The sequence below is a fragment of the Wyeomyia smithii genome, chromosome 2 (assembly GCF_029784165.1).
Source record: "Wyeomyia smithii strain HCP4-BCI-WySm-NY-G18 chromosome 2, ASM2978416v1, whole genome shotgun sequence".
NCBI lineage: Eukaryota > Metazoa > Arthropoda > Insecta > Diptera > Culicidae > Wyeomyia > Wyeomyia smithii.
This window is the reverse complement of record NC_073695.1, coordinates 645,662-673,614: the sequence shown is the minus strand read 5'-3', so window position 1 is coordinate 673,614 and position 27,953 is coordinate 645,662. Positions and strand designations below refer to the sequence as shown.

Genomic DNA, 27,953 nt, shown 5'->3' with positions numbered 1-27,953 from the left:
CAATCCGCGCGCTTCTTATTTTAAAGAAAAAGATTGCATATCACCCGCGAAACTCGCGAACACAAGTACAAATATTTTCTGAGCTTTTACAGAAACATGAAATGTTTCAAGTGATCTGAAATTCAACTGAACTGACACAGAAAGTCTGACTATAAATGCATATTTCTCGATTGATCCTAGTTGTACTACTATTTTTGGAGCAAACAAAACGCACTTCAACTCAAATTCAGAACTAAAAGTTCCTAGACGAGGCGATAGTTTCCTTCAAAACTCTGAAAGCTTTCTTTGAAATGTTTCACACACAGAGCTTTTCAGTTTTCTTTCTCCGCTGCGGTTAGCTGCGCACAAGATGTAACATTGAAAGGGTGGCAGAAATGATGATGAATTGCGAGCGTTTTGACTATCAAGATTTTATTTGTAGTGAGTTATCAATACAAATAAAATTTTTAGTTTTTCATTAAACAGTCAGTTCAAATTAAAAATCACAGGAAGGTTGTGTGCAAAGCCACGACCGCAAGGATGAAGTAGAATACTTTTACAAGAAAACCCAGCTGCTTGCGTTTCAGTCATTTTTTAATTTGTTGTTCAATTCAATATCGGATAAGATACCGATCACATCTTGGCTTTATCACTGACAGTGCGAATAGAGTATTTCTTGTGATAAAACAAACAGTGAAAAGCTGATTTAACACTCAAACTTGACGGCTCATGTGTTGTAAAGATGAGTCAACTTTTTATTGAATGCATTTACTAGTGCCCGCTATCGCACAGAGACTGCATTTCACTAAAGTGCCTTACTGCATCAGCTGCTATCGATGCTAAACCCGCTGTAACTGCTACGCTATCCGTAGCCATGCTAATATATATCCTATCGATAGTTACCGATAGTAGTAGAAAATCATCGATAACTATCGATAGCCATTTCAGTCGATATTTCCCATCCTTACTCTTATACAGACAAATAGCAAATTTAAAATGGCAAAGTCTATGATTCTGTCGACCGTGCTTGGGAAGCAATCATATTAACGACTAATCAGATCAGTCAAATTTCGCGCTTCAACAAGGATTGACCATTCTCAATAATATAGTTGCTTGTCATGATTTGGACTCGATAAATTTTGAATTTTGATTATGCGAAAAATTATTTTTTATGCTGATAATGAAAGCTTTTCGGATGTTGTGCTCATGACTGAAGGAAAAGATAATTCAGTACGTTATGAGATACGGAGATGAAACCAAATATATATCTGTTCCGAATTACTTAAAAGTGAAAATTGATTTAAGAGAAAATATTAAATCTTCAATTAGGTTTTTATTTCATCCTGAAAAGGACAATTCGTTTTTTAATTCAATGTTTGATAAGATGCCGATCACATTTTTGCGTTATCACTGGCAGCGCGAAAAAAGTATTCCTTGGGGGAAAATAAACACTGAAAAGCTTTCCAGAACATTCTTTTCATTCGGTGCATTTGCTAGTGTGCCTGCTATCGCTCAGAGACAGCATTTTACTAAAATGCCACACTGCATCAGCTGGCCCTGCTTATATAGATGCTGAGACCAACGCTAACCGCTGCGCTATCCCCGTTGCCACAGTAGTGGACGCTTCCGTTGCCATTGGTATCCGCTGCCCTGCATCACGTGGTCCTGCTATCGATGCTGAGACGCGCTTTGATATCCGTTGCCATACCACAGCTGTGTTCGTTATCCGCTGCACTGCTACTGCTGTTGTATCCACTGCTGCTGCTAAGGGAGGACTGCTGCTGTTGCACTCTAGAATTATAATGAGCGGCTTCGGCTGAAACAGGCTCTTATATAGGCCAAATAGCATATTTTAAATTGCAAGGTATATGATTCTGTCGACCGTGCTTGGGAAGTGATCATACCACGACCAATCAGAGGTCGAATTTTTCATTTTACAATAGTTTGAATAATAAATTTACAATTATCTTCATTTGGGAAGAATCTTAGAAGATTTTCCATCTATTGCTGCAAGAACGAAGGAAATCCATCGAATACTAACCGATTTATTAGCATTTGAAATTGGACATATTTTTCACTTTTTTCGGTTTTAGATTTTCATTTCACATCCCTATGTAGCCGAACTTCCTGAGAGAAGTATTCTACTTCGAAAAAAGCAACCCAACCTCCATATGCCTGCCGGCTCCTGTAAAAACGTAACCTTCAATTGGGTTCTAAACTGCCGTGATATGACATCATGACGAAGATCCTAGTGAACAGTTTTTCAGTACGGCCCAAAAACTAATGAATTTCTCGCCACTTTTGTGTTGAAATGGGTGTCACTTTGTTTTTATTTTATTTTATACAACGTACGATTAAGTAACAACGAAAAGGAAGAAACCAAAAGATAGGTAATGAACAAATTGGCATGAAAAACCCATATTCGAAAAAATGGCAGTAAAGCTATACCTAAGGGTAATTTTTCAAGAAGTTGGTTTTTCTCTTAAAAAAAATGCATAAAAATTACAAAACTGTATGAAAGCTTTATTTGAGCTGATAAATTGGTTTATACCATTTACTTTTTAAAAATAATTTCATTTAAATGTTGGCAACGGCTACGTTTTTAATGGTCCATACGAAAAGTCCAATTTTAGGTCACTTTTTCGACGACGCTGCAGAAAGTCGTTCGGCTTCAATTCTTGTACGAGCTGTATTTTGTAAGGCTTTACACCAAGATCCTTTCGTAAAATCTTCCATGTGTCAAATAACACGAGCCGAATTGCTGCGAACGACGTCGAATTGTCATTTCACGGTCTTCCACTACACTGGCTGATACGGCAGCAATATTTTTTTCTGTTCGCACTCTACGTATACGTGTTGCTGGGTTTATGTCCAACAGAGTAAAACTGGTTTGAAATTTCGTCACAATAGCTTGAATAGCTTGCTCAGTAGATCGATTATGACGACCATAAAATGGTCGTAATGCGCGAAAAACATTTTTCACAGAAGACGAATTTTGGTAATAAAATTCGATTATTTGTAAGCGTTGTTCAGGTGTAAGTCTGTTCATGGTGAAATGGCAAACTAAACTGAGTACATAAGATTTTGACAGCTGTCAGAATTCCCTCTCTTCTAATCTGAATACACGAAAAACCAAATAGCAAAAAAATCACCCATAAGCTATAAGCTATATTTGAAAATATAAGCTATATTTGAAAAAGCTGCGTTTTCTAGGTTTAACTTTAGAACCCAAACACAAGTCGGACTCGTTTATTCGGAGACTCGAGTGTCCGAAATTCAATTTTTTGTGTTCGTTTTTAATTTTTATTCCGAAATTTTACCTTTACCATACCTTCTGGCATATTTGGTTTATATCACTTCCGGCATGTTTGGGAAATATTTGGATTAAGTGAAAATAATCAATGTCCTATTTTTTTGCTTCCCAAGAACCTGCATATTAGAGAAATGACAAGGCACTCACGGGCGAGCTGTATAATTTTTGCATTGCCGTTGTCCTTCTTGATTTTGACAGTTGCCTTAACGGTGAGTGTCTCTGCGTCTCTCTGGTGTATAGGCTCCCTGTAAGAAAGTAAAGAAAGATAAGAGAAGAGATTCAAAGTTTCTTCCAAAGTAAGTTTGTTGTAACTAGTAAGGTGTAGTAATAATTTGTGCCATTGTGGTTTTGGTAAAACTAGCTGACCCGGCAGACTTTGTCCCACCTATTTTTCTTTTATTTAATTTTGAACACTCACGATTCCACATGTTTTCATTTCAAATATTCGAGGCTCAAGTTTAGTTTTTTTTGCTCACACAAGTTCACACATAAAAGAAACAGTTATAAAATTGTACAGTTGGAAGACGACCTTTTTCGAAAATAAATAAACAGGAGGACTTTTCAATATATTACAACAGGACGTGTGATTCATAACACTTCCAAAGATTGACTTTGCGAATTTTTATTAGTCATTTCAAATCCCAACAATACGTTTAAACTAAAAAGTAAAATCGTTTTCGGAGTGAGAACATCCTCACCTTTGGATTTTGCCTTCAATTACCGTCGATTGTATTGCATTGGTTTTAAAACAATTTACGACCAATCTTGTCCAATTGTTTGCTAGATAAAATAGATAAAAACCACACCTGACACGTTTCCATTGAATTGAGTCTTAAAAACCTTGTCTTAAAACAAAGAAAAAAACAACTTTTTTCAAGCGCGTATTCTACGCTTGTACATGGGAAATTTTGATAATTTTCACTTTTTTGAAATGGTGGGCTAATTTCTCGCAAATTGGAGGAAAACTGAAGCAAAGAAAAGGATCAGGTGGTGCCATTCCAAGAAGATTTGTAGAATTTGTTAGTTCTGTTGGATAGTTGGACACTTCTTGATTATTCATCCTCATCAACCAACGACGTTTATATAATTCTGACTGATTTTCGGAATGAACTCCTATTTCGTCGATATTACTCAGTACAAATTTTTCGACTGGTGGTAGGTATATTGATTCCGAATGCTGGATCTCAGATGTCTAAGAGTTTAAGTATATTCTGGTTAATGAATATTTTAGGCACCGTTGAATTTCATTTAACTTACCTGAGCCACTAAAATCTCCTCGTCATACACCGGATTCACAATTCGTTGACAACTGAATTATTGCCTTTCATTGTCGCTTTGTTTGAATAATCAAGTTCTAGTAAAAAAAAATCTAGTAGTAGTGAAGGTTGTCAATTGATAAACAAATCAACTCCAACTGCCAACGCCTTCTTAGAACGCAATATGTCTTCTTTCTCTACTTCTGCTGTTTACAGTGGAAAATCGATTCCTTTTTTTTTTTTTAAGTTTTCCCTACTATATTTCACAATCTTTTCCGCCGTACAAAACTGCTCTGTGTTAAAACGAACACAACAAACAAAATTGAATACAAATCGGACGATCCATTCTCAAGTTATGGAGGTTCGCACATTTCTGTCTCTCTCCTTAATTTATATATTTAGATTAGGTAAAAGAGGGGAGAAATACGTAGGCATAGTGTCGAAAGACGGAGAGATTAAAGCCATCGAAAAAAAAGTAAATTCAATTGTTCATTAAAAATTAGCATTGAAGGGGGCGGTCTTGCAAGGACATCATGGGGGTGTACTAAACTTAATTATGTACTAACGCGCATGTTAGGTCCACTGTGGACCTTTTTTCATAGCTTTCAACAAACACCCAGAGGGGTTGGTCTAGCCAGGACAGGTTGGACGATCAAACCGACGCGGTACAGCGAGTAGGATCGCCATCGTAAAACGCCCGGATTTTTGAGAGGCCTGGTGGGGCCTATTCGCCATTTTGGTTCCCTGGTAGCCAGACCACAACTACACAACCAGCGGCAAATCACACCAGCCAACAATTTCCGGAAGCGGTTGACACCAAATGAAAAGGTGTCGGCTTTGTCAAGTGGCCAGCACGTCTGCGTTGGTAGACCCGACATCCCAGTCAGCAGGGCAATCAAGCCGTGTCATCAGCATCCATTGGCTGCAGTACTCATCATCACCATCAGTCGGCAACACAGGCCCTGGTGTATACAGGTACCGGGTTGATCGAGTCGAGGCGAACGAGACGACCAGCAGCAATTATAAGTATACGCGGAACCGGACACCAACATCAACAGGAGTAAAGCGCAAGTACCACCCCCCCCCTCCCCCATTTTGTTCGATTGTCACATGTTAGCCCAGACTAGGGAAAATAAACTTTGTATTAGGATAGAAACCGATGGCTTTTCATATATACCAAAAGTTACTATCCATTGCGTGTACTTAGCCACAATCTCGATCCGCGGTAACTTAGCTCAGAAGGGATCTTTCAGTCCTCGCCTTTTGGTCGTCCGAGCGGAGATTGAGACTAGGGCAGTCTTTGAGACATTTCTCCTATTGCGACGTTGTTAACCCTAGAGCGGCACACCTTCGCTATAAACATCGTCTACTTACATCGAACATAACTCCCACGCGGTAGGTACGATTAAGAGTGTATAAGTGAAGCGAACAGACAGCATGAAACGACCCTGTGTTAAATTCTTTGAGCTAGCCTGGAGCTACAATATCCATTTTGGGCTATCTATCTATCTATCATCATTTTCCTAGTTCTAAAGTTCAAATCCAGAAGTCGCATTTTGAGTCTTGATTAGTTTTGCGGTGAATCGCCAATAAAAAGATATATTATGGTATTGAAATTCATGAAAGTTCAGTAAGCATCCACGTGTATTCTACTGTGTTTTACTACCTAACACTGTCTTCTCCGTAATTACAAAAGTTTAAAATAAGAATTCGGTTCCATGTTACAAATTTCCATCTCAGACACTAGGGTATTTTTTACGCGGTTGATTGTACCGCGTTTAAAAGATTATATTAGATTTACTTATACTAAACTTATTTCATACCGTGTACGAAATTTTCAATGTTTTTTCGACGCCACTTAATAGCATTTTCTTACTCATTTTAAAAAACAGATCTTAAATCGGACAGGAAATGGTCTCAAAACGGTATTTCGTAGAGCTCGTAATTCGTGCGGTTGCGCCACACCCCATTTTCTAGATTGATCGCAGGATTCTATGCTCACAGACCCCAAGCGCTCGTCGCTCGGCCTCCTTCCACGTCCACGACTCATGTCCACAGGGAAGATTAGAGTCCTATAGAGTGGAAATTTCCTTCGGATCTGTAGGCTTCGGTACCTAAGCTGCCGCAGTCCGTCTCTTCACCTCGCGGCTCACCTCGTTGTCACATGTCACGAGAGTACCAAGATAAACAAATTCGTCGACCACTTCGGAAGTATCCCCATCCATCTCCACCGCAGCACCAACACCAACAGAATTACCACGCTCTCTGCCAGCCACCATGTACTTCGTTTTGACAGTGTTTATGGTGAGTCAAATCTCGCAGCTCCCCTTCTGAGAGCCGTAAAGGCCTCCTCAACAGCGCTACGGTTAACACCAATCATATCAATGTCGTCCGCGAAGCGCAGAAGCATGTGAGACTTCGTGATGATGATGCCGCTCCTCCGCACATCACCTAATGTCATACAGGCGTCCGAAAATTCGCCCGCTGTTCTTACGCTTGATGTGAGACAGTCAAGCGTCGCACGTAACAGTTTACTTAGTTTTGTTGGAAAAACCATGTTCAAGCCTTTTTTGTCACAGCTCGTTGTGTTCCACCGTAGCGTACACCGCCTTAAAAGACTTCAAATAGATGATGTATCAAATAGATGAAACTTGTCGAGGATCTGTCTCAAGGTAAACATCTGGTTCGTTGTAGATCGTCCCAGCAAAAGCTTCCTGCAACGGTCTCAGTCGCTGGAACAGGATACGGGAGAGAATGTTATTAGTGGAATAGATAAGGGTTATGCCACGATATTTACTACAGTCGAGTATGTGTCCCTTCTTGTACATAGGGCATATGAGTCCTTCCAACCAGTTCTTAGGTAGTTGTTCCTTAGACCATACCCTTAGCTGGCTCCCGACTTTGAAAAGGTCAGCATGTAAGCCGTCCTTCCCAGTGGTTCTACAGCTCTTTGCAAGCATTTTTCACCTCGTCCAATGTTGGTGGGTCCACAGCTTCTTCGTATTCCCCAATTTCTATTCTGTTTCCCTCGACGACCCTCCTACCTTCCTCACCACTCCAAAATGTTGCTTCTAATGCCTGGCTACCTGCGATTTATCGGTAATTAGGTTCCCCTCCCTGTCATTACACATGACAGGTACTGGCACGGTCCGGTTCCTGATTCCGTTGATCGTTCTATAAAAGCTCCACGTGTCGTGCCTGATGAAGCAATTCTCCGCCTCCGCGAGGACGCGATCATAGTGCTCACGTTTCTTATGGCGGTGAAGGCTCTTTTCGGCAGCTCTTGCATCCCGGTATTTCTCCCGCATCTAACGCGTTACACGATTAACTGCTACTAACGTGTTGGCGTAGGCCTGGTTCTTCTCTTCCTTCACCTCTAGATACTTAGTCTTGAACCACCCACTACGTGTGGTTCCCGTTGTCATGCCTATTACTTCCCGCGTTGCTTCGCTGACCGCATGTGTTTCTACTGCTGGATCCGTCTATCAACTTTCCGAGTATACTCGCAGCCACTTTTTTCGCTGATAACCTCTGAATGTCTGGACGTATCTTCCTCGCCGATATCGATTTGAATACGTTGAACAGCCGGGCGCGAATCTTATTTGCCGGCCTTCGATCAGTATGTGGTCGATATGGGAGCAGGCCTCTCCATTGGGGTGTCTCTAGGTGTGCTTCCGAATGTTCAAACGTGCAAAATGGGTAATACAGATGGCCATTCCCCTGGCCGCGGTGAAGTTCACTAACATCAAACCGTTGTCGTTGATGGTAGAGTGTAGGCTTTTCCTACCAATAACGGGACGAAAGAACTACTCTCATCCGACCTATGCGTTCATATCTCCGATGAAGATCTTTATGACGTGTCGTTTTCTCAAGGAGCTTGTAGAACTCCTTCTTTACATCGTAGGTTTTATCGTTTGTCGGCGCATGCACGTTGATAAGGCGTAGCTCTCTGGACAAGATGCCCGCGCGTGTCGGTTCGAGCCAGGGTCCTAACATTCCAAGTGCCAAGTTTCCAATCGTTGTCTTTTTCCGTTTGCCTAGGTCTATACCGATTCGTATCATTCTTCGCTTGGTTGCTCGTATCCATAGGCGTAGCCAGAGGGTGGCAGGGGGGCCGTTGCCCCCCCCCCCCTAAATGTTAACATTGGTGCAGAATTTTGTTGTCAATAACTCTAATAGCACAAAACGACATCTTTAGCCCATAGAAACATTTGTGTAAAGTATCAGCCAGATCAAAAATAATTGATTGAAATGCTTGCACTATGCTGCGTGGAATTGCACAGGTTTTTCAGTTGATCCACCAAGGATATTGAAGCGGCAAAAGTACCGGGCAAATCCGCCTGCATCAACTAGCTTGGAGTATTGGAACCGAGCTGTGACAATTCCTTACCTTGATTCTCTTGTAACCTCACTGGAAACACGGTTCGATGAAGATAGTGCACCTGCCTACGCGTTGTCCTTGCTGCATCCCGCTAACGTAATACGCGTGTCGTTGGAAGAGTTCAAGCGTGAAACCGAAGGTTTCGTAATTTTTTATGAAATTTACAATTTTGTTGGAGAGGTGGAAGTTTGGTACACTAAAGTCGCTTTTTACGCGGGGGATACATGCCGCGTAAAAAAAAACCGCGTAAACTCCGGAATCCGCGTAAAAAAACCAGCGTTAATTCTGCATTCCGAGTGAAGGTAAACCGAAATCCACGCAAAAAAAATACCGCGTAAATTCCGGAATCCGCGTAAAAAGAAGCCCGCGTAAAAAGCGACCTTAGTGTATTAACATTCCAGCAGCATGAGAGCAGACCGTAAAAACTTGGAAGAGTTGGGTCTTATAGACCTGCTAGCTAAAGTCCGTTCTTTTTTTCCCTGCGACTGAGAAAGCAGTTAAAATTGCACTTGCTCTACCATTGAACTATACACGATTGAACGCTCGTTCAGCACATTACGTCGGGTAAAAACCTGACTGAGGTCAACAATATTTGAACAGCGGTTGAGTGCTCTCTGCTTGCTGAGTGTTAATCGGCAGATGGTCAACAACGTTTGACGTTTGATGCCCGAAGTTTTTTTTTGAGAATCTTGACTGTGTCTTCAATCTTCACGTCCTTGGGAAGCTTTGACAGGATGTAGTTGAGATAGCGGCTGGGCGAATGGGTGTCCAGCTTCCGGAAAAGTAAACGTACCTTCGCCGCATCATTCAGCTGGCCTGCATCGTTCTCGAAGAGGTCCTGGTAGCGGTTAAACAACAACGTCCGAACGTAACTCCGTTTCCTTCGTCGAAGACAAACTCGATGATGTTCGAAGAGAGGGACTCTAAAAACTGCTCCGGATTTGATACTGACGCTGCTGCTGCTGGACCGCTATCCGCTGTAAAATTTGGGCCATCTTGTGAATCATATCTTGAATTCCCAGTTGCGGCTGCTGATCAACTCAATCTCCTGCCATGTTCGTGGATTCTTGAGATCCTCGTCGCCAAAATAATATGTCCAAAGGTTTAAATGAATTTGAGAGTTTTTAGTAAAGAACATCTATTTATATTCGAGGTTGGACAAATCAAATTTTCCACTCTGATGTCAAGGACAACTTTTCACTGGTTGCCTTGATGTAACAATCACTAAAGATTAGTATTTATTTCTTCTTTTAAAAACACACTAAAGTCGCTTTTTACGCGAGGGATACGTGCCGCGTAAAAAAACGCGTAAATTCCGGAATCCGCGTAGAAAAACCGCGTAAATTCCGGAATCCACGTAAAAAAACTAGGGTTTGCAATATTCTCGGAAATCGATTTCCCGGGAAACGGGAATGAAAAATCTCATTTCCCGGGAATTCCCGGTAACCGGGAAGGAAATTTTTTTTTGCAAAAATGAGATTTCAAATGAAATTTATCAGTAAAAGGCAACAAAAAATTGTTTACAATTTCATTCTAAATTCGCATGAAGAACAAAAAAACAAATGAGACACGAAACACTTGAATATGAATTGAATAACATCAGAAATTCGTGATCGATTTCTGTAGCATATATTTGCAGAAGAGGAGGATTAAGGGTCTTCATGTCGTCAAACAATCGCTTCAGATCCGCTGGCAATTTTCCTTTAAGCTCAAAAATGTTATTTTTATGTCTTCTGTAAAACTTTGCTCAAGTCTGCTGAGTCTAGAATACTTTCAAATCACCGATTACAGCTCTTGCTACATTCAATTGAAAAATGGTGTTCGATTCAGGCATTAGACAAAGAAAATATTTGCTATATTTGGTACGGATTTTTTGGGCAATATATTTTTTACACTACAGTAAACATTTACAATTAACTTGAGCGGTAGCAAACCTAATCGCTTTTTTTTATTAATAATATTTGCTATGTCATTGCGATTTTTTGAATAAACTGCATCTCAAATCTAGTCTCAAATCGACAAAACAATATTTCAAACTCTTTTGGAGTTTATATCACCGTTGAATAGAGCGTAAAAATCCGAGAAAAAATTTTGGTTAACTAACCACCTTATTTCGTTATTCGATCCACAAACCGAAAAGAAACGATAGAAAACTGAATAATCAGTTCAATACGACTTAAAATAAGTCAGTATTAGAGCATATGAATGCCTAATAATTAACATGCAAAGATATTTTTACGTTAGAATACTATACTGACTTTGAGTTTTATTAAATGATTCATTTCAGGTCGCATCAGTTTGACGTATTTAATTTTATTGCACTATTGCATAAGAAACTAAAGTGAATCTCACGAAATTTTTCGCGGAACTCGGGAATCCCGGGATCCCGGGAATCAATATTTCTGTTCCCGGGATCCGGGAATCCCGGAAAAAGCTATTTCCCGGGAAATCGTTCCCGGGATTGCAAACCCTAAAAAAAACCGCGTAAAAAGCGACCTTAGTGTACCATTTTTTTACTTCTAAAATTTTGAAGAGCTTGAACCCCCCCCCCCCTCAGTTGAAATTCTGGCTACGCCCATGCTCGTATCCCAGTCGGTATCTCATGGAGGTAGGGATAGGAGTTGCTGGGCATTATGCTTTGGACCACACTGTCTATTTTATGTCAACTAGTGCGAGTGTAATGCTGGTACGCACTGCCCAGCCGTTTAACCGTCTAGTCCTCGTAAAATGTCAACAACACGTCGATTCTCCCCAATTCCCCTACAATACTGAAATAGGTTCTCGCATAAAAATCGAAATCTTTCCTTCGCTAGAAATCTTTCGCCAAGATTGCACGTGCACTCAATTCTGGACACTGCACTTGAATCTGGGCGAAATTTGGAAGTTCATTCGTAATGAGTTTCTCTTTCGTAAATATTAAGTGGCAAAAATATTGTGGGAACGAAATCAATCAAACGGCAACCTCAACTGGTACCTACTTGTGCGTTGTCAGTCGCCAACGATTGTTTTGAGAAAATAAGTGTACCTAGTTATTACAAAACAAAATAAAAGGGTTTGCACACTACCCTTCTAGCCACTAACCACGACTTCAAGATTGACGTAAAACGCTAATTAACGATATATAACTCTCTGCAAATAATGTGCTGGCCCTGAAAAGATTCAAAATGATGTCTAGGGTCGATTTTTGGTTTCTGTACATCATCCAAATTACGGAAATTTTGGGTGGTGGAAGTCAATTTCAGAATCTGAGGGTCATCCTGATTACGGAAATTTATATAAATATTGGATGGTATTCGGCCGTTTTGGGTTGACTTCCAGAAACCAGAAAAATTGCGTCTAAGGACGATTTTTGGCTTCTGTGCCACATTATTCTGTCGATCATTTTGAGCTGTATCCCAGAAAACTTGGTTAAAATATGTGTTTTCTTTCCTTGGGGCCTCTCCCTCCTTCCAGAGAAGGCAGGGATGTCAAACTATTATAGAAACATTTCCCAGTCTCTAAAAATACTAATACTACATAAAAAAATTCACGCCGATCGGTTAGGTAATTTTCAAGTCATCATCAGACAGACAGAAATTCATTTTTACATGTTTAGATAGAAGATCATCAGATGGTACCAAATCACAATACAAAATTACATCAAAACTATTCGCAATGAATACTTATCTAGAGAAAAAAAATTAAAATATCAGTTCTATTTGCTTCAAAAGCTCAGCTGTACAGTGATCCCACAATTTCGTGGGAATAAGAAATTTTATTTCCAGCACTTGTAAACTTGGTCAATAACTGCTCGTAAACTGTAAGTATAAGTAGGATTTAGGCCATGAAAAATAACCTTGTCGTCAACTTGGTATAAATCACGTGTACAGTTGTATCCTGGCGTACTGCAGAGCCCATAGGTTGAAATCTGCCACCAAAAATTTGTATAAGACATTGCAAACGTGTGACAATGGCACGTACCCCCAAATTTCCAAATTTACAGTTCCTTTTCTTTCTTTTTGCGTTAACTTATATGAGTATTGTGCCAAACATAAGTAATCTACATTATGTGTGTACATTTTAGACATTGCACAGTGGGAAATGCCGGATCATTAGTGCATACGAAGCGCATATTACCCCTAATTCAGATATGCCCATTGTGCCTCCAGTGTGCGTTACTCTCTCCGGTGAGAACCACGTCGCTCTACGTTGATACGCGTATGTGAACGTCAAAACCATACCACAAAAGCGCCTCGAAGCCACAGCGCATCGCGCTCTCGCGCACGCCAACATGAGAGGAATCTCTATTCATCAACGTAAATTTGTAACCAGTCTCGCAAGAAAACGCGTAGCGCACGGTTTGCTGACGGAATTGCTCCGTGTTTCGCAGTGTTTTCCTTTAGGTAATCCTAACTGTGTATGTGTGTGCAATAAGTTTGAGCTATTTGTGCAAACATATGATCGGTGCAGCGTGTCTGGTCTCTATAGCAACTATTTTATTGTACCATCGAAGAGATTGCTAATTAAATTAACGGTGGAAAAGTAAGTATTAGCAGCGGGTAGAGCGACATCAATCATGCAGCAGTTTATTGAGATGTGAAACCAATGCAGTCGCGACGCATCGCACGTGCGTAAAATAATTCAATGTGTTCCGGGAGTGAGTAAATCATGTAAACTTGAAACATGCCTAAATATGTTTGCGTGCACTTGATCTGCAGACCGACACTTATTAGAGAGAAGCTGGGATGCTGGGAATGTTGCTTTTTCTCGCTTTCCGGCTTTCCGCGGCGTTTGGCCCCATAAAAGCTTTTCGCTCTAGCAGTGTCTTGTGCCTGTAGAGGCGGCGCTGCCGCTGATGGGTTATCGATTTTTCCGAAAACAGGCCCACGTACGTAGAAGCTAGTGGCCATTTGACTTGAGAGGTGCGGTAAATGCCTGATCCCAAGGCGCCACTGAAGTGTGCCGTCTGAGTCAATGCGGCATCGGTTTTCCTTTCGGAACTTATTCTAGAAGCGTGGATGTTGCGTACCATTTAGGGAATGCGTCTATATTTTTAATTTGCTGCTCGCACAGACCGGCTTCCAAAGTTGGCTGATCTGTTTCTAGCTTCCTGCTGTGAATAGCAATCGTGACCGAAGCGGTCCGACGAGCGGAAGGACCTTCAACTTACCCAGTTTGGAAGAAGCTCAGCCGGACTGGTTGGGACTGGCTGTACCGCGATGTGTGGGCTTATTTTAGTTTCGCATACGCGAGGGTTTGCGTTATGGTGGATTTTAAAATAATGAAAATTCACTGGCATTTACGATTATCATTTGATACAAGAGTAATTGTTTAAGAAATTACAATATTGATTGAGGGGTTGATTGGTGATTGAAAGATGGTATTGGACTATGAAGTAACTAAATCAACTTTCCAAATTACGTGTGTGTGGTTGATTCTCTTGTAAATAAATTACAATACAACTTTGTGCGATCGACAACCTTTCCTGCGTTGTTCGACGTCACATCGATGACTTGTGTGGGATAGTGCAGGAGATCGAGCGGTTAGCTGACGTAATGACATTGCAGAAGCGTCATGACCTTGCTGGCTGATATGGAAGCGCAGAGTAACGATCATCTGCGTGATGGAATCCAGCATCACTGGCTGTGCTCTGACTCATGGTCTGCAATCGTTTGTAACGAGTCAAACGTGTGACGCGAAGGAAATTCAATCTAGTCATTCGAAGCCGCTCTTTTATCTGTTTGCGGAAAACAAGTCCACACTTTCCGCTTCATTTTACACTGCACATCAAGCTAACCATGTGAACGCCGTTCCTTTTTAAAAACACAAATGTTTTTCATAGATTATGGATGTTGAAACTAAATTCGCTAATGTATAAATTAATTACGTTGTACCTGATGACTTGTAGTTCGTTGGTTGAAAACAAAAAAAAAAATGATTTGAATATTTCACCGCTGAAAGTCTTGAAAAAATTTAATTATAAAGTATGTATTTTTGTGGATTTTCCTCAGAAGCCTATTTATTTTTTCTACCTACTATCCTTTTTTACCATTTTTTATATCAATACGATAATTTTCGTAGTGTTTATACAAAAAATAGTTTCTCGAGTATTACTCGAACGATGCCTCTCGAAGTTACACCGAATAGTGCTTCCAAGAAGGCGCAACCATGTATCTACTTATTCGTTTACACCACCCGTGAATAGTTCTCCTAGAGTTTCTGCCCGGTAGATACTGAGAGTTTGCGCGAGAGCAGCTGCTTGCTGCTGCTCACACTATTTTTTGCTTCGGATTCGCAGCGAACTGTCATAGCCTGCTGCAGTGTTTGGTAGAGTGTAGTGAGACGCTAAACAAGAAGGTTGGTTTCCGCGAGTTGCTCCTGAAATAGTGTCACTCTATAAAGCTTGAATTTTTGTTATTGCACTTTTCATATGGGGGGAACAGAAGGCTTTTCTGTGTTGTTTATTTTCCCTATTTCGGTTGCCCTGCCAGGTGAATCGTGACATATTTGCACACAAAACCCCAAACCATTGGCGCGCTATAGCCTAGACGTCGAGAAACGTACGAACATTCGCTGGTTGCCATAGGGCTGAAGAAATCAAAGCTTCGAACCTTCTGCCATGGTAAATATGGCGTACTGCAAAGTCGCAGAGTAAACCAGTGCGCGCGTATTGTGTGATGGTGTTTTATTGTGCAGTGTATTTCTGTGTTTCTTGTGCTTCGCGGTTCATATCTTGCGGTTTTGCGCAAAGAAGGTCTTAAAGCAGCATTACGGTGCTTAAGTGGTGACTCATAGCATACTGCCATAGCGCCACAGCAAATAGTAACGTTTTGCAAAACCTGGCTGCTGCGATCGGGTTCGTGCTGCTGTCGATTGTCGGTTAAGGACTTGATTGGTGTAGTTTTGCAGCGTGTTTTAACCGTGAATCAACGGAAAAAGCGCACGTTTTGGGTGGGATTGTTTCTTAGTATTCACCCAGGGTGCGATTTGCAGGAGAATGGGTAAAACCAAACCGCACTGTAGCTGCACTGGTATGATTGTAAGAATGAGCTATTTAAAGGTTTGATAATTTTAAACCATTGTGTATACGTGTAACTACCAGATATTTGATGTTGAACCTTCAAACTGGTAATATCGCACCTTGACAATGAATTTGGAATCGGTTTTCTATCGTTTGACCGCTTCTTATCACAATTTCGATAACGAAGCGCAATACATGGATATTTGATGGATTCAAACAGTTGTTGCCTTAGTGTGGTTCAAATTCAATTGCTTCCAGTGCTACTGCGTTTGTTCAAATTAATCACCAATCTACTCGGGCATCCCACTAGAAAAATTCTGCACACAAAACCGTAAATTGTAGAATCAAACAACAGTAAAAAATTCTGGAAATAGTTTCTTGAAAATTTTCATAATGATGGAAAAATAGAATAAAAAGATGGAGAAAAGTCTTATAAAATGATTTTATTTATTCATAGTCATATTCATCTTTATCATCATTTCGTATAATTATTGAAAGCTCGAGAAATACCTCGAACAAATTGCTAAGCGTTCAACAACAGACATTTTACTCTACATATTGAATTGAAAAGGAATTCATGTTCTGATGAAGGCTGCTCAGTAGATCGTACATCATATGAATTCCAAATTCTTTTTTCAAGAAAAGAACTACGCATTAATAACAAACACGCTTTTGATGTGTGCCTGCAATTTCAAAGCTAGCAATGGACAAAAAAGTATGGTGATACTGAAAAAATACTACCACATCTTGTAAAATAGCACACAAAACAAAACGAACTCTTTATGTTGCATATGTATCTCCTTTGATATTCAAATGCAGACCAACGCGTCTATTTTATTCTCTCTAGCGTTTCTTCACATACAGTTTTGATCAGTCCATTTCAATAAACAGCCTAATGAGAGAATGTTTAAAACATTAAAATTAATTTATTTCCAATTAGGTTTCCAGTTTACTTGTTTTTTGTTTGTTTTTGTTTTCACTACTTCGAGCACTAGTGCGAGTAAAACGCTGAATGGGTTGAATTAGGCCATCAAGATAGCAAAACAACATGAGGCCTTCCTCATCTCGATCAAAAAAACAACGCGTCGCAGCTAACTTGGATTAAAAGCAAGCTTCAGTTAGTAGCGTTGAATTGCGAGAAAATCTACCAAACGATCGAAAGCACCAAGTACAGAGCGGGTATTTCAATGTCGATCGCTAGTTTCTCCCAACACCCAAACGGATAAAATGATTTGCTCTAATTCACGGACTGCTTTATAATAAATTCGCGGCCGCAACCGCAACCTGTCGCGTGCGGCAGCCTCTCCGTGTGCGTTGGCGTACTTTTTGCGTCGATTGAGATAATTGCACCATTTTACCTACGCTTTCTTCATGCATGCAAGTCTAATGTAGACACGAACTGTGTACCGCAAACAAGTTCTGTGGCTAAACGGTAACGGCTTCAGCAGCTTTAGACGAGTTTTGACCTTGTTATCTCCTGAGCGAGTGTTGAATATTATTACTGCCAAAAAAAAAGATTACCATATCTCCAGTGTAAGACAATCTGCTTGCTTCAAGCAATTACCGCTTTGTTGGGAACAGCTCCCAATTTCCTATTTTGCAAACAGCAACTAAACGAAATCAGTCGCACTTAGCACATGAGGCTGTCGGCGGCCGGATGATTGCCAAATAATAAAAAAGCAAAAAAAACTAATCCTTTCCTCAAACATGTTACTGAGCACCAAAAATCTGGGTCATCGACCCGCGTCTGGCTTTTGCGAGAGACCGTTTGTCCCGTTCGAAGACCTGTACGCTTCATGCATATGGATGCGGAAGAGCACAACCCAGCTGGCATTAGTGATTGAGCCTCGGGAAGAAAGACGATATGTGATGCGGGAAAGTGGGCAAAAAAACGCAATTAGCCGATCTGTTTGATGTCATCTGCTGTTTGCTGTTTGAGCTTTCGCTTTCGAGCCATTTTTTTCCGCATACTTCCTGCCTGCCGGTCAAAGTCATGGCGATTTGTTTGGCTGCAGAAAGCACCAAATAACACGGCTTGAAGTATTCCATTTTCGGACCTGAGTTGAAGCCACCACGCTATGCATACTAATTCATATTCTACTTCAGTTTCTACTGCTGCTGACCGCTTTTTGCGGTCAGTCAGGCGTTCTCTTGAAGGCAATATCGTCGTTTTAATGATTGTTTTTCCTACTTATGCATTGTTCCTCCACCTGACCAAAAATAATAATTAATTAACATATCAAAGGCGAAAGTGGAGAAGCAATCTGCAACGGAAAAGTTCGTCGTACCGGCCGCTTTCTTTGTTTTCCCCGATACGAAATGGTGGAGCGACCGATTAGTATATAGCGAGGTAAACTGAATTTTCACGAACGCCTCTTTTTCGGACGAACAATTCCTTCGCGAAGGCAGAAGGGGTTTCCTTCAACTTGAGACTTTGTCCGAATGGTAATTAGGAAAACATTCTAACATCACATACACAGTAAGCTGAAATCGATTTTATTCGCTGAACACTCGATTTCATCGCACCATTAACCGAGTTAATCTTATTTCTAGACCCCTTCATTTTTTCAATTGGAGTAACATTTTTTTTTTTACTTTATTAAAAACAGAAAGCACAACTTTATATCTTTCAATGTACGACTTTTTTACCTTATGAAAGCCTAAAGTTATGTCACGTAATTATGCATAACAACTAAACCTCCTGGTAGCCGTGACAATCGCAATAAGCTCGATATACCACACGTAATCCGCGAGACAGATTAAAATAAATACAATAAAAGCAATATATAAACCTACGGAAGCAGAATTTCGATTCAATCACTACCCATGAGCAAGTAACCGGCGAGCTAGCTAGCTAGCCTTTCGAATTATGTAAGTTGCACTAAACATTTTCATAGATTAGTAGAGCGAAACGATGGCGGGATCGTTTTGGAGGGGAACCATTTTCGGTTACCAGAGCCTGCTACTGGTCTTCTGGTTAAAACGAAGATAATTACTAGATTGGCCGTTTCGCTTCACTGGTTCAACAAAAGCAAACGCAATAGCTTTGCAGGCTCCCGAAACGGAATCATTTCGAACGAAGCTTTGCCGATGGGCCTTTTTTCATAACAAGCTAATGACATTTGCCGGAGGACAAACCGAATAGCGGAAACGCCATCACTAACTCATCAATTTGCCCTAATCCAGCACAGAAAATCATACCCAAAAGTCAGTCGTCGGAAAGTGCAACCAGGTCAACGATCCTCCTCGTAAAAGTAATCATAGTCGGAATTAGATTAGTATTTCCCATCTCTTGCATGGGGTGCAAAGGGTAGTAGGTAGCAAACAACGTCAATAACTCCTCCTATTTCGAATCAATCTATGGCAGGCTTGACGCTGAGCTCCAAGCGGGTACGAATGTCGGTCCCTTCCCTCTGCAGCTTGTTATAGCGAAATAAACAGTTGTGTTAGCCAGCTAACGAACAGCGGCAACGCTTATCGTACAGTCAAAATCAGCTTATTCTGTATTCAACCGAAAATACTGTACCGGAATCATATTTTAAGGATTTTTCCATTTCCCCATTTTTTTCCTTTCAGAAATCCCACCAGCCCATGTTTAAATAATTCAGTATTGCGGTGTCCTGCAGCGTCAAATCGTCAAATCGAAGGAAGCCACGTGCGGCGATGAAACGAGTTTGTGTTTTCCAAGTGCAATGAAGTGATTTTCGACTGGCTGCCTAAAACACAGCGTTTGATTCAAATCTATTACCGAAGAAGCAAAAATTCCCTGTGCAATAGTGAACTGAAAACAACGATAGCCGCTTAGTGATATCAACGAGTAATTAAGAAACGGTTTTTTTTTTTGAATTAATTCAGGCGAATATTTAGTTCCGCATCAGTATGGAGTTCCGATTCAACTGTCATCCGCTGTTTCGGCAGCGCATCGTGCGGATAAACAACTCGCTCTTGCCAACCGGATTCGTAGCCCAGTGCCGACGTTCAGCGCTGTGAGTATTCATGGCAGATTTTTTGCAGCAAGTTAATTTTATTTATTGTGATTGGCGAATTTCCTTTCAAATTGGTATATGGAATGTTCTATAAGTGGTATAGAAAAGAATCAATTGAATTAAAACCAATTTCGGTTCGCATTCACAAAGTAAAAAGGAAACGAAGTCACATTTATTTCGCGCTTTTTAACCTATCAGTCGAGGTGAGGAAATTTGACGAATTATTTCATGGCATCCAAACTTACATTACAACGATTGACGATGTCTGTGACTGTTTGTTTGTGCTAAAATCAAAAGCCTGGTCCTTTTTGCCTTTCTGCTAGAAAGGTATAGCAATCACTGGAAAAACCAAAGGTACAAAAGTGGTCCCAATGGCCGAATGTCTTTCCACTCGACCCCTTTCGACGAACTGAGAATTTTCTGTATGTATGTATGTATGTGTGTATGTGTGTGTGTGTATGTGCAACTTTTTTTTCTCACTCACTTTTCTCAGAGATGGCTGGACCGATTTTCATAAAATTAATTGCAATTGAAAGGTCTAGTTACCCCATAGGTTGCTATTGAATTTCATTGTAATCGGATTTTCAATTTAGAGTTTATGTATCAAAATGTAAAAATCACGAAACAGAAAACGAACGAGATTATCCCGAGGACTGGGTGCACTGCTGAGCGAAACGGTGTTTTTTTTTTTAATTGTGCGTGTTTAAAATATTAAAAACTTATTTTTGATGAGTTGCAGAGCGGGTTAACGAGAATAATTGTGTTAAAAGTGAAGATTAGTGATGTAGTTTACTCAGCAAGTTGAAGTACTTGCCAAAGCTTTGCAATAAAGTGTAGAAAATACTATTTTATCCAGGTGCAAGGCAGCAAGACGCAATGGCGGCGGTAACGACAGATAAGTAAAACTGTATCTTACACAGTACAGAGAGGTGCTAGTTTTCTTCCCTACCAAAGGAGATTTTATAATCCATCGTTTACTTATATATTATATAGTATTTTATATGTGTTATTATAATTTTATCGACCTCGCGAAACCCATAAATGCTAAGGTGAGCCCAATTCTTTCCAACGTGACGGATGCTAGCGTTTTCCAATAAGATCCACCGCTGTGAATTTTCCAATAACATCATATTCATTATCTCACTCTCACGCGATGGCTATTCAAGAATGAGAAGACTGTATTATTTAGGTGACGACGGTGAAAGAGATCCTAGTGCAGTCTCTCCTTTTCCCACGTGGGCATGGACAACATAGCAACGAAGTTTGCTTCTTTTAACATTAGTGTGGCCTAGATCAGTTATTCAGGAATACCAGCAGCGATTCCAGATCTGCTGATTTTTTTTATTTCACTTTTACGAAATACCAACCCACATGAATGAGTTTAACTCGGTCGATAAATATCGCAATTGATCTAATTATTACGTGATGTATTCTTTTCAAAGTCCGCGTATGTCGAAAGAAGTCTTCTGTTTTGAGAGGAAGGGGGATTTTAATCAGGACAATATTGGAATGATTCTGGTGGTGGATGGATTTCACCTAAGCAGAATCTTATGCTTTATTATTCGATTTTTCTAGCTTTTGAATAATCGTTTTAAATACTATTTCTTAATTATGACTAGTTTGGCGTTTTGTCCGCAAATTTGAGACTACGTTTTGGCAAACATGTGTACCTGCATTTTTTTCTAATTTTTGGGGCTCTGGATGCACGGAACTTTGCCAATTTTTGTATTTAATAGGCGACTCTTGCGTAAACGAATAAAATTAATCGACCTAAAACGCCGCGTCCCTACGCGTCCACATTGGTAGGAAGGAATAGAGCGGTCGTGCATGAATTGGTCTCAAATCAGGAAATCGCTTTTTAAGAACAAACGAACGTCGTTAGTCGATCTGTTAAGCAGAAAGCCAGATGTCCGGGTGACCGAGTATCTAGAGACTACGCGTCGATACCTTCCATGAGTTCGTGTTTTATACAGATAGATTATCAACGCGATATAGTTGTCGGTATAATCTCACCGAGAAAACGAAAGTGGCGAGACGTTAGCGTGGATAGAACTTTTGTAGCATTCGTAACATTGTGTAGTCGGCTGAGATAAATCAATGGGATATTCTTTTCGGTACTTACTAAATGATTTGCTAAGGAATTTAGTCGCAGGAACGGATTCCTCGCATGCTTTTTCTACCGTGGTATATCAAACAGAATGAGTTCGGATCGCGTAATAATTTTCGCGGAGGTTATTTTGAACTTATAGGCGCGATATTTGTTATTATGAACCCGGTACTCGAACTCAGCGCATCGTTTACCAAAACGAAACCTGCTGCAAACCCTACCCTTTTCTCCAACATCCCAGTGATTTCTCGTGGAAGTGCAGAGGTGTTCTCGGCTTCCAATAAAGCGAGTATCACGTCAACATATTCCTATACACATTCCTCCTTTGACCTGCATTCGGATGCGGCCGGCGCTGGTATTGCCTAATATAAAGATTAAGGTCACCAGTTTTTACACATCGAGGATGAATGATAGTCCCAAGCATCATCCGTTGGTTCTCTGTGTAATAACAGCTGATCTGGCAATAACGGAGTAGCAACCGCGGGCGGTCAATCATGCTCATGCTCATGCTCAAAATGTAAAAATCACGAAACATCAATATCTCAGAAACCGCATAGCCGATTTCAATAAAACTGATTTCAAATGATCGGGCTGTCTCCAGAACCCTTAACTTTTAAATATCGTTATGATTGAACATATGGTTCAAAAGTTATGTAAAGAAAAGTTATCCTGAGGTTGTTTAAACTCACTCATTTTTCTCAGAGATGGCTGAACCGATTTTCACAAATTTAGCGTCAAATGATAGGTCAAGTTGCCCCATAGGTTCCTATTGAATTTCATTGTAATCGGTTTGTAACTTTGTCCGTTGTTCATAAAAATGTAAAATCACGTAATGAAAGTAAACATATTGACTTTCTCCTAACGATCACTGGCTAATTAAAAGGTAGAAAAGTGATCCAAATGGCCAAATGTCATATACTTCTCGACTCAGTTCGACGAATCGAGCATTTCCTGCATGTATGCATGTATAGGTGTATATATGTGTGTGTGGTTTATTTGCCGCTTAGGTTGCTATTGAATTTCATTGTAATCAAACTTTTAGCTGTGGCGCTGCGTCAAAATGTAAAAATCGCTTTTATAAATATCTCAGAAGCTATGCACATAGTTGAATACAAATTAATGGGCTTTTAAACCCTTAAACAATGAATTTTATAATGTTAAAACATGTGGTTTGAAAATTATAGAAAAAACCTAAATTAATCCACCTAGCGGTCAGACCCAGCCTTTCTCATTCAAACTTATATTTGTAAAAATAGAATATATATTCACTCTTTAGGTTCTTGAATATTGATGTTGTAATCTATACATATAATAGGTTCTAAAATATTGATGTTGTAATCTATACATATAAAAATGCAGTCCGGTCTGTCTGCCTGTCTGTCTGATCCAAATAGGCTCGAAAATTACCGAGTCGATCGACGTGAAAATTTGTTTAGGGATTTTTGGTGCCAATAAAGATTCCTATGATATTTTGAGACCCCTCCCTCTTCTGGAAGGGAGGGGTTCCATACAAATGAAACATAAATTTCTGCACAACTTAAGAACAAACCAAGCAAATTAAACCGAAATTGGCATGTGGATGTTCCCTTTTCTGGAAGGGAGGGGTTCCATACTAATGAAACACAAATTTCTGCACATCTCGAGAACTAACCGAGTAAATGGAACCAAATTTAGCATGTGGATGTTTTAAGAGGTAACAAATATGTTCCATAATCGACCTTAGGCAACATTTTAGATTGTAAGATGGCAACTTCCGGTTTCTGGAAATCAGCCAAAAATGGCCGATTTCCACCCAATATAACATCCGGATCTAGCATGATACACAGGAGCTGAAATCGACCACAGATACCATTTTGAATTCTATGATGGCGACTTCCGGTATTGGGTGTTATTCGATCATTTTCGGCTGTTTCCCAGGAACGTGTGATTCTAGTATATATATAGAATTAAGGCGATGTACAGAAGCCAAAAGTCGAGGATGTTGTCATTTCGATAAAACCAATCATTTCAAACGATTTGTTATTCGACTTTGATCATATCATATGACCGATTCGTCGTGCATTTTCAGATTTTAAACACATCACAAGGAATCAATGAATTTGGAACGTTCAAATAGTACTATACTGCCGGTAACCGCAAGTCAGTCCCATCTGTAATTTTGTCAATTTTGAGTTAGCATCGGATTTTGGCCTATCATTGAGTGTATTTTCAGATGTACCGATAAAAAATAGTGGTTTGTTCAACAAAAGTGGAAAACAATACCAAGTCGAATTGTCCCATTATGAAAAGTAACCGCAAGTCAGTCCCAGAGGCAAAATAACCGAAAGTCAGTCCCAATTAAAAAAAATAAAATGGATGGGGAGTGGAGAAGAGAAGTTCGATATGACCGTTTATATGAAAATAAGTTATCTAGTAACAATTATCGGGATTATTTTAAAGTTTGAAATGGTGATGAATTTACGTGCAGCAATGTCCTGCTAATATGAGTTCAAGTCCAACTTTTTTTCTTGGTTCGCTTCTTCATAGATCTATCCGAAAAATCTTCAGTATCGAAAAAGCTTTCATCAGAATCCAGGAAATCGTTCCAAAATATCGCCAAAGGTGATACTCGAACCTCAAACGGATTTCGATCATCTTGACATTTGTTGTCGAATAAACCAACTGCAGTCCCGACTGCATGTTAAATAAGTAATAACTGAGCGTGAATAAAATATCTTCCGAAGCTGTTTTCTCGTTTTCATATTTTTACAGATGGGACTGACTTGAGGTTACCGGCAGTATACCACATTTAAAATATGTTGAGGCCACATATATCGATCAAAGCAGGTGTAGTTTTAAATATTTTAATTTCTTTTCTTTCCATAACTTTTGAGCCACATCAAATTGTAATGAAGCTTGTTATCTGTAAGTTCGAGAGATGACTCGTTCGTATGACACTAGTTATGCTCAAATAAGTCATGTAATCTTTGAGATAATAGACTTTCGTTGTTTTATCAACAATTTAATACATAACGGTTGCTTAAGTTCGATTATAATCAAATGAAAATAGGGCAGCCTAACTTTGAAACCACGTGTTCAATCATAATTCATCAGTTAACCTTAAACTAGCCCGCTTATCTGATAATAATATTGATCAAATCCGTTGTGTAGTTTCTGAGATAATGAAGTTTCGTGATTTTCACATTCCGGTACATTACAGACGAAGTTACAGTTCGATTACAGCAAAATTCAATAGGGTGTCATGAGGCAGCTAGACCTTTCATTTGACATTAATTTTGTGGAAATCGGGTCAGCCATCTCTGAGAAAAGTGAGTGAGTTCAAGTAGTCTTCGGAATATGTTCCTTTTCATAGCTGGATTTCACATTTTTAAACATAATAGGCAAAGTAATAGTCTGATTGCAAAACAAATCAATAGGGTCTTATGGGGCAACTAGACCTTCCATTTGACATTGATTTTATGAAAATCGGTTCAGCCATCTCTGAGAAACATGAGTGAGATTAAGTAGTCACGTTTCTTGTCATAACTTTTGAACTACAAGTTCAATCTTCATGAAATTCAAAAGTTAAGGGTATTTTAGGTAGCCCGTTCACTTGAAACCTATTTTGTTCAAATCGGTTGTGTAGTTTTTGAGATAATGATGTTTCATGATTTTTACATTTTGATACATAACCTCTGAACTAAAAATCCGATTACAATGAAATTTAATAAGGTCTTATGGGACAACGAGACCTTTTATTTGCAATTAATTTCATGAAAAACAGAAAATGCTCAGCTCGAAGAGCTGAGTCGAGTGGTATATGCCATTCGGCCCTTTGGAGCACTTTTTTACTTTAGGTTTTGCAAGTGATTGCTATACCTTTCTAGGAGAAAGGCGAAAATTATATAAAATATCCTGTTTTATTTTACTACCTGAAAGTTAGAAGGCGATTGGTTGAATGAGTGGAAAATACCAATTTTTTTGTGATGCAATTTGGTCCCGGACACTCTTTACCCAATCCAACGAATCTGCTTCAGAACAGTCCTGTCGAAGATTTCTGTATGATTTCATGTTCCTTGGTGTGCAAAAACAACTGGAGAGCAACAAAATTTCAGTTGTCACCCGTTAGCTAATAACTGCACTGGTTACCTCGCACAAACTACTACGATAGATCATTACCATGACCAATGTAAATGTTTCATCGCATAACGTTGATTTGCGAAATTCTTGCGATAAATCTTCTGCTTCTTTTTCTATATCTATAAAATAGATGATACCCAGCCCGCGTTGCTGCGCCTTTTAGTTTGTAACGACAATTATGTATTTCTAGAATGTGCCATAATTTCAAACATGTATTACCATGCAATAAAAACCTAAATTAATCCACCTAGCGGTCAGACTTATTATTTGTAAAAATAGATTTACATAAATACTTAAATCCAATAAATGTTTACCCACTTTTTGGGTTCTAAAATATTGATGTTGTAATTAAAGTATAAAATATGAAATTTGACGTAATGTTAGTACTTAAGAAATAGCGAAATAAAAGCAATGACTCTTAATTTCGAACAATTTAATCACGAGCGATGCCGGGAACGTTCAGATAGTACGATACCACATTTAAATCATGTTGAGGCCATATATATTGATCAAAGCAGGTAAAGTGTTGAATAGTTTTTGAATTTCTTTTCTTTCTAAAACTTTTAAACAGCATATCAAATTGTTATGAAGTTTGTTATTTGTAAGTTTGAGAGATGACTCATTTGAATGACACTAGTAATGTTCAAATAAGTCGTGTAATACTTGAGATAATAGACTTTCGTTGTTTTACAAATTAAAACATAACGCTTGCTTAAGTTTGATTACAATCAAATGAAAAGGTAACGTATGGGGCAGCCAAACTTTGAAACCACGTGTTCAATCTTAATTCATCAGTTAACCCTTAACTAGCCCGTTCATCTGATATCAATATTGTTCAAATCGGTTGTGTAGTTTCTAAGATAATGAAGTTTCGTGATTTTCACATTTCGATACATTACAGACGAAGTTACAGTCCGATTACTGCAAAATTCAATAGGGTGTTATGAGGTAGGTAGACCTTTTATTTGATACTAATTCTGTGGAAATCGGGTCAACCATCTCTGAGAAATATGAGTGAGTCCAAGTAAGTTGTCTTGGAATATGTTTCTTTTCATAGCTGGATTTCACATTTTTGAACATAACAGGCAAAGTGGGGCAACAAGACCTTTCATATGACACTAATTTTATAAAAATCGGGCCAGCCATCTCTGAGAAACATGAGTGAGATTAAATAGTCTCCAGAACACGTTTCTTTCCATAACTTCTGAACCACATGTTCAATCTTCATAAAATTCAAAAGTTAAAGGTTTTTAAGGTAGCCCGTTCATTTGAAACTAATTTTAATCAAATCAGATGTGTGGTTTCTGAGATATTGATGTTTCGTGATTTTTACACTTTGATACATAACCTCTAAACTAGAAATCAGATTACAATGAAATTCAATAGGGTCTTATAGGGCAACTAGACCTTTCATTTGCAATCAATTTCATTGAAATCTGTTCGGTCAGACCATCTCTGAGAATAGTGAGTGCGAAAAAAGGTGCACATACACACGTACACACCCACACACAAACATATCCTGGGCCCGGTTCTATCCTGGGCCCGGTGTTGTGGAATGTCATGTATGACGGAGTGTTGAAACTCAAGTTCCCTGTAGGGGTTGTGATCGTCGGCTTTGCAGACGACATAACGCTGGAGGTTTACGGCGAGTCTATCGAGGAGGTCGAGTTGACGGCCGCGCACTGTATACGCAAGGTCGAGGACTGGATGCGCTCCAGGAAACTGGAGCTCGCGCATCATAAGACGGAGGTCACGGTTGTGAACAACCGTAAATCGGAGCAACAGGCGGTGGTCAGAGTCGGAGACTGCACC

The 27,953-nt window shown here is 39.6% G+C and overlaps 1 protein-coding gene across 3 annotated transcripts in view; it reads left to right on the top strand.

The window, feature by feature from the left end:
• The first annotated feature begins 13,237 nt into the window (after positions 1-13,237).
• LOC129726071 (alpha-tubulin N-acetyltransferase) overlaps positions 13,238-27,953 on the top strand; it is a 37,537-nt gene continuing 22,821 nt past the window's right edge. The window contains exons 1-2 of one of the 3 annotated variants that reach the window (XM_055682676.1): positions 13,238-13,450; positions 19,506-19,915. In XM_055682676.1, coding sequence (XP_055538651.1) covers positions 19,809-19,915 — 107 coding nt within the window. In that variant the 5' untranslated portion in view covers positions 13,238-13,450; positions 19,506-19,808. Of the gene's footprint in view, positions 13,451-15,123; positions 15,266-18,586; positions 18,801-19,505; positions 19,916-27,953 lie in introns of those variants that run through there. The other 2 variants (XM_055682677.1, XM_055682678.1) reach the window with 2 other exon arrangements.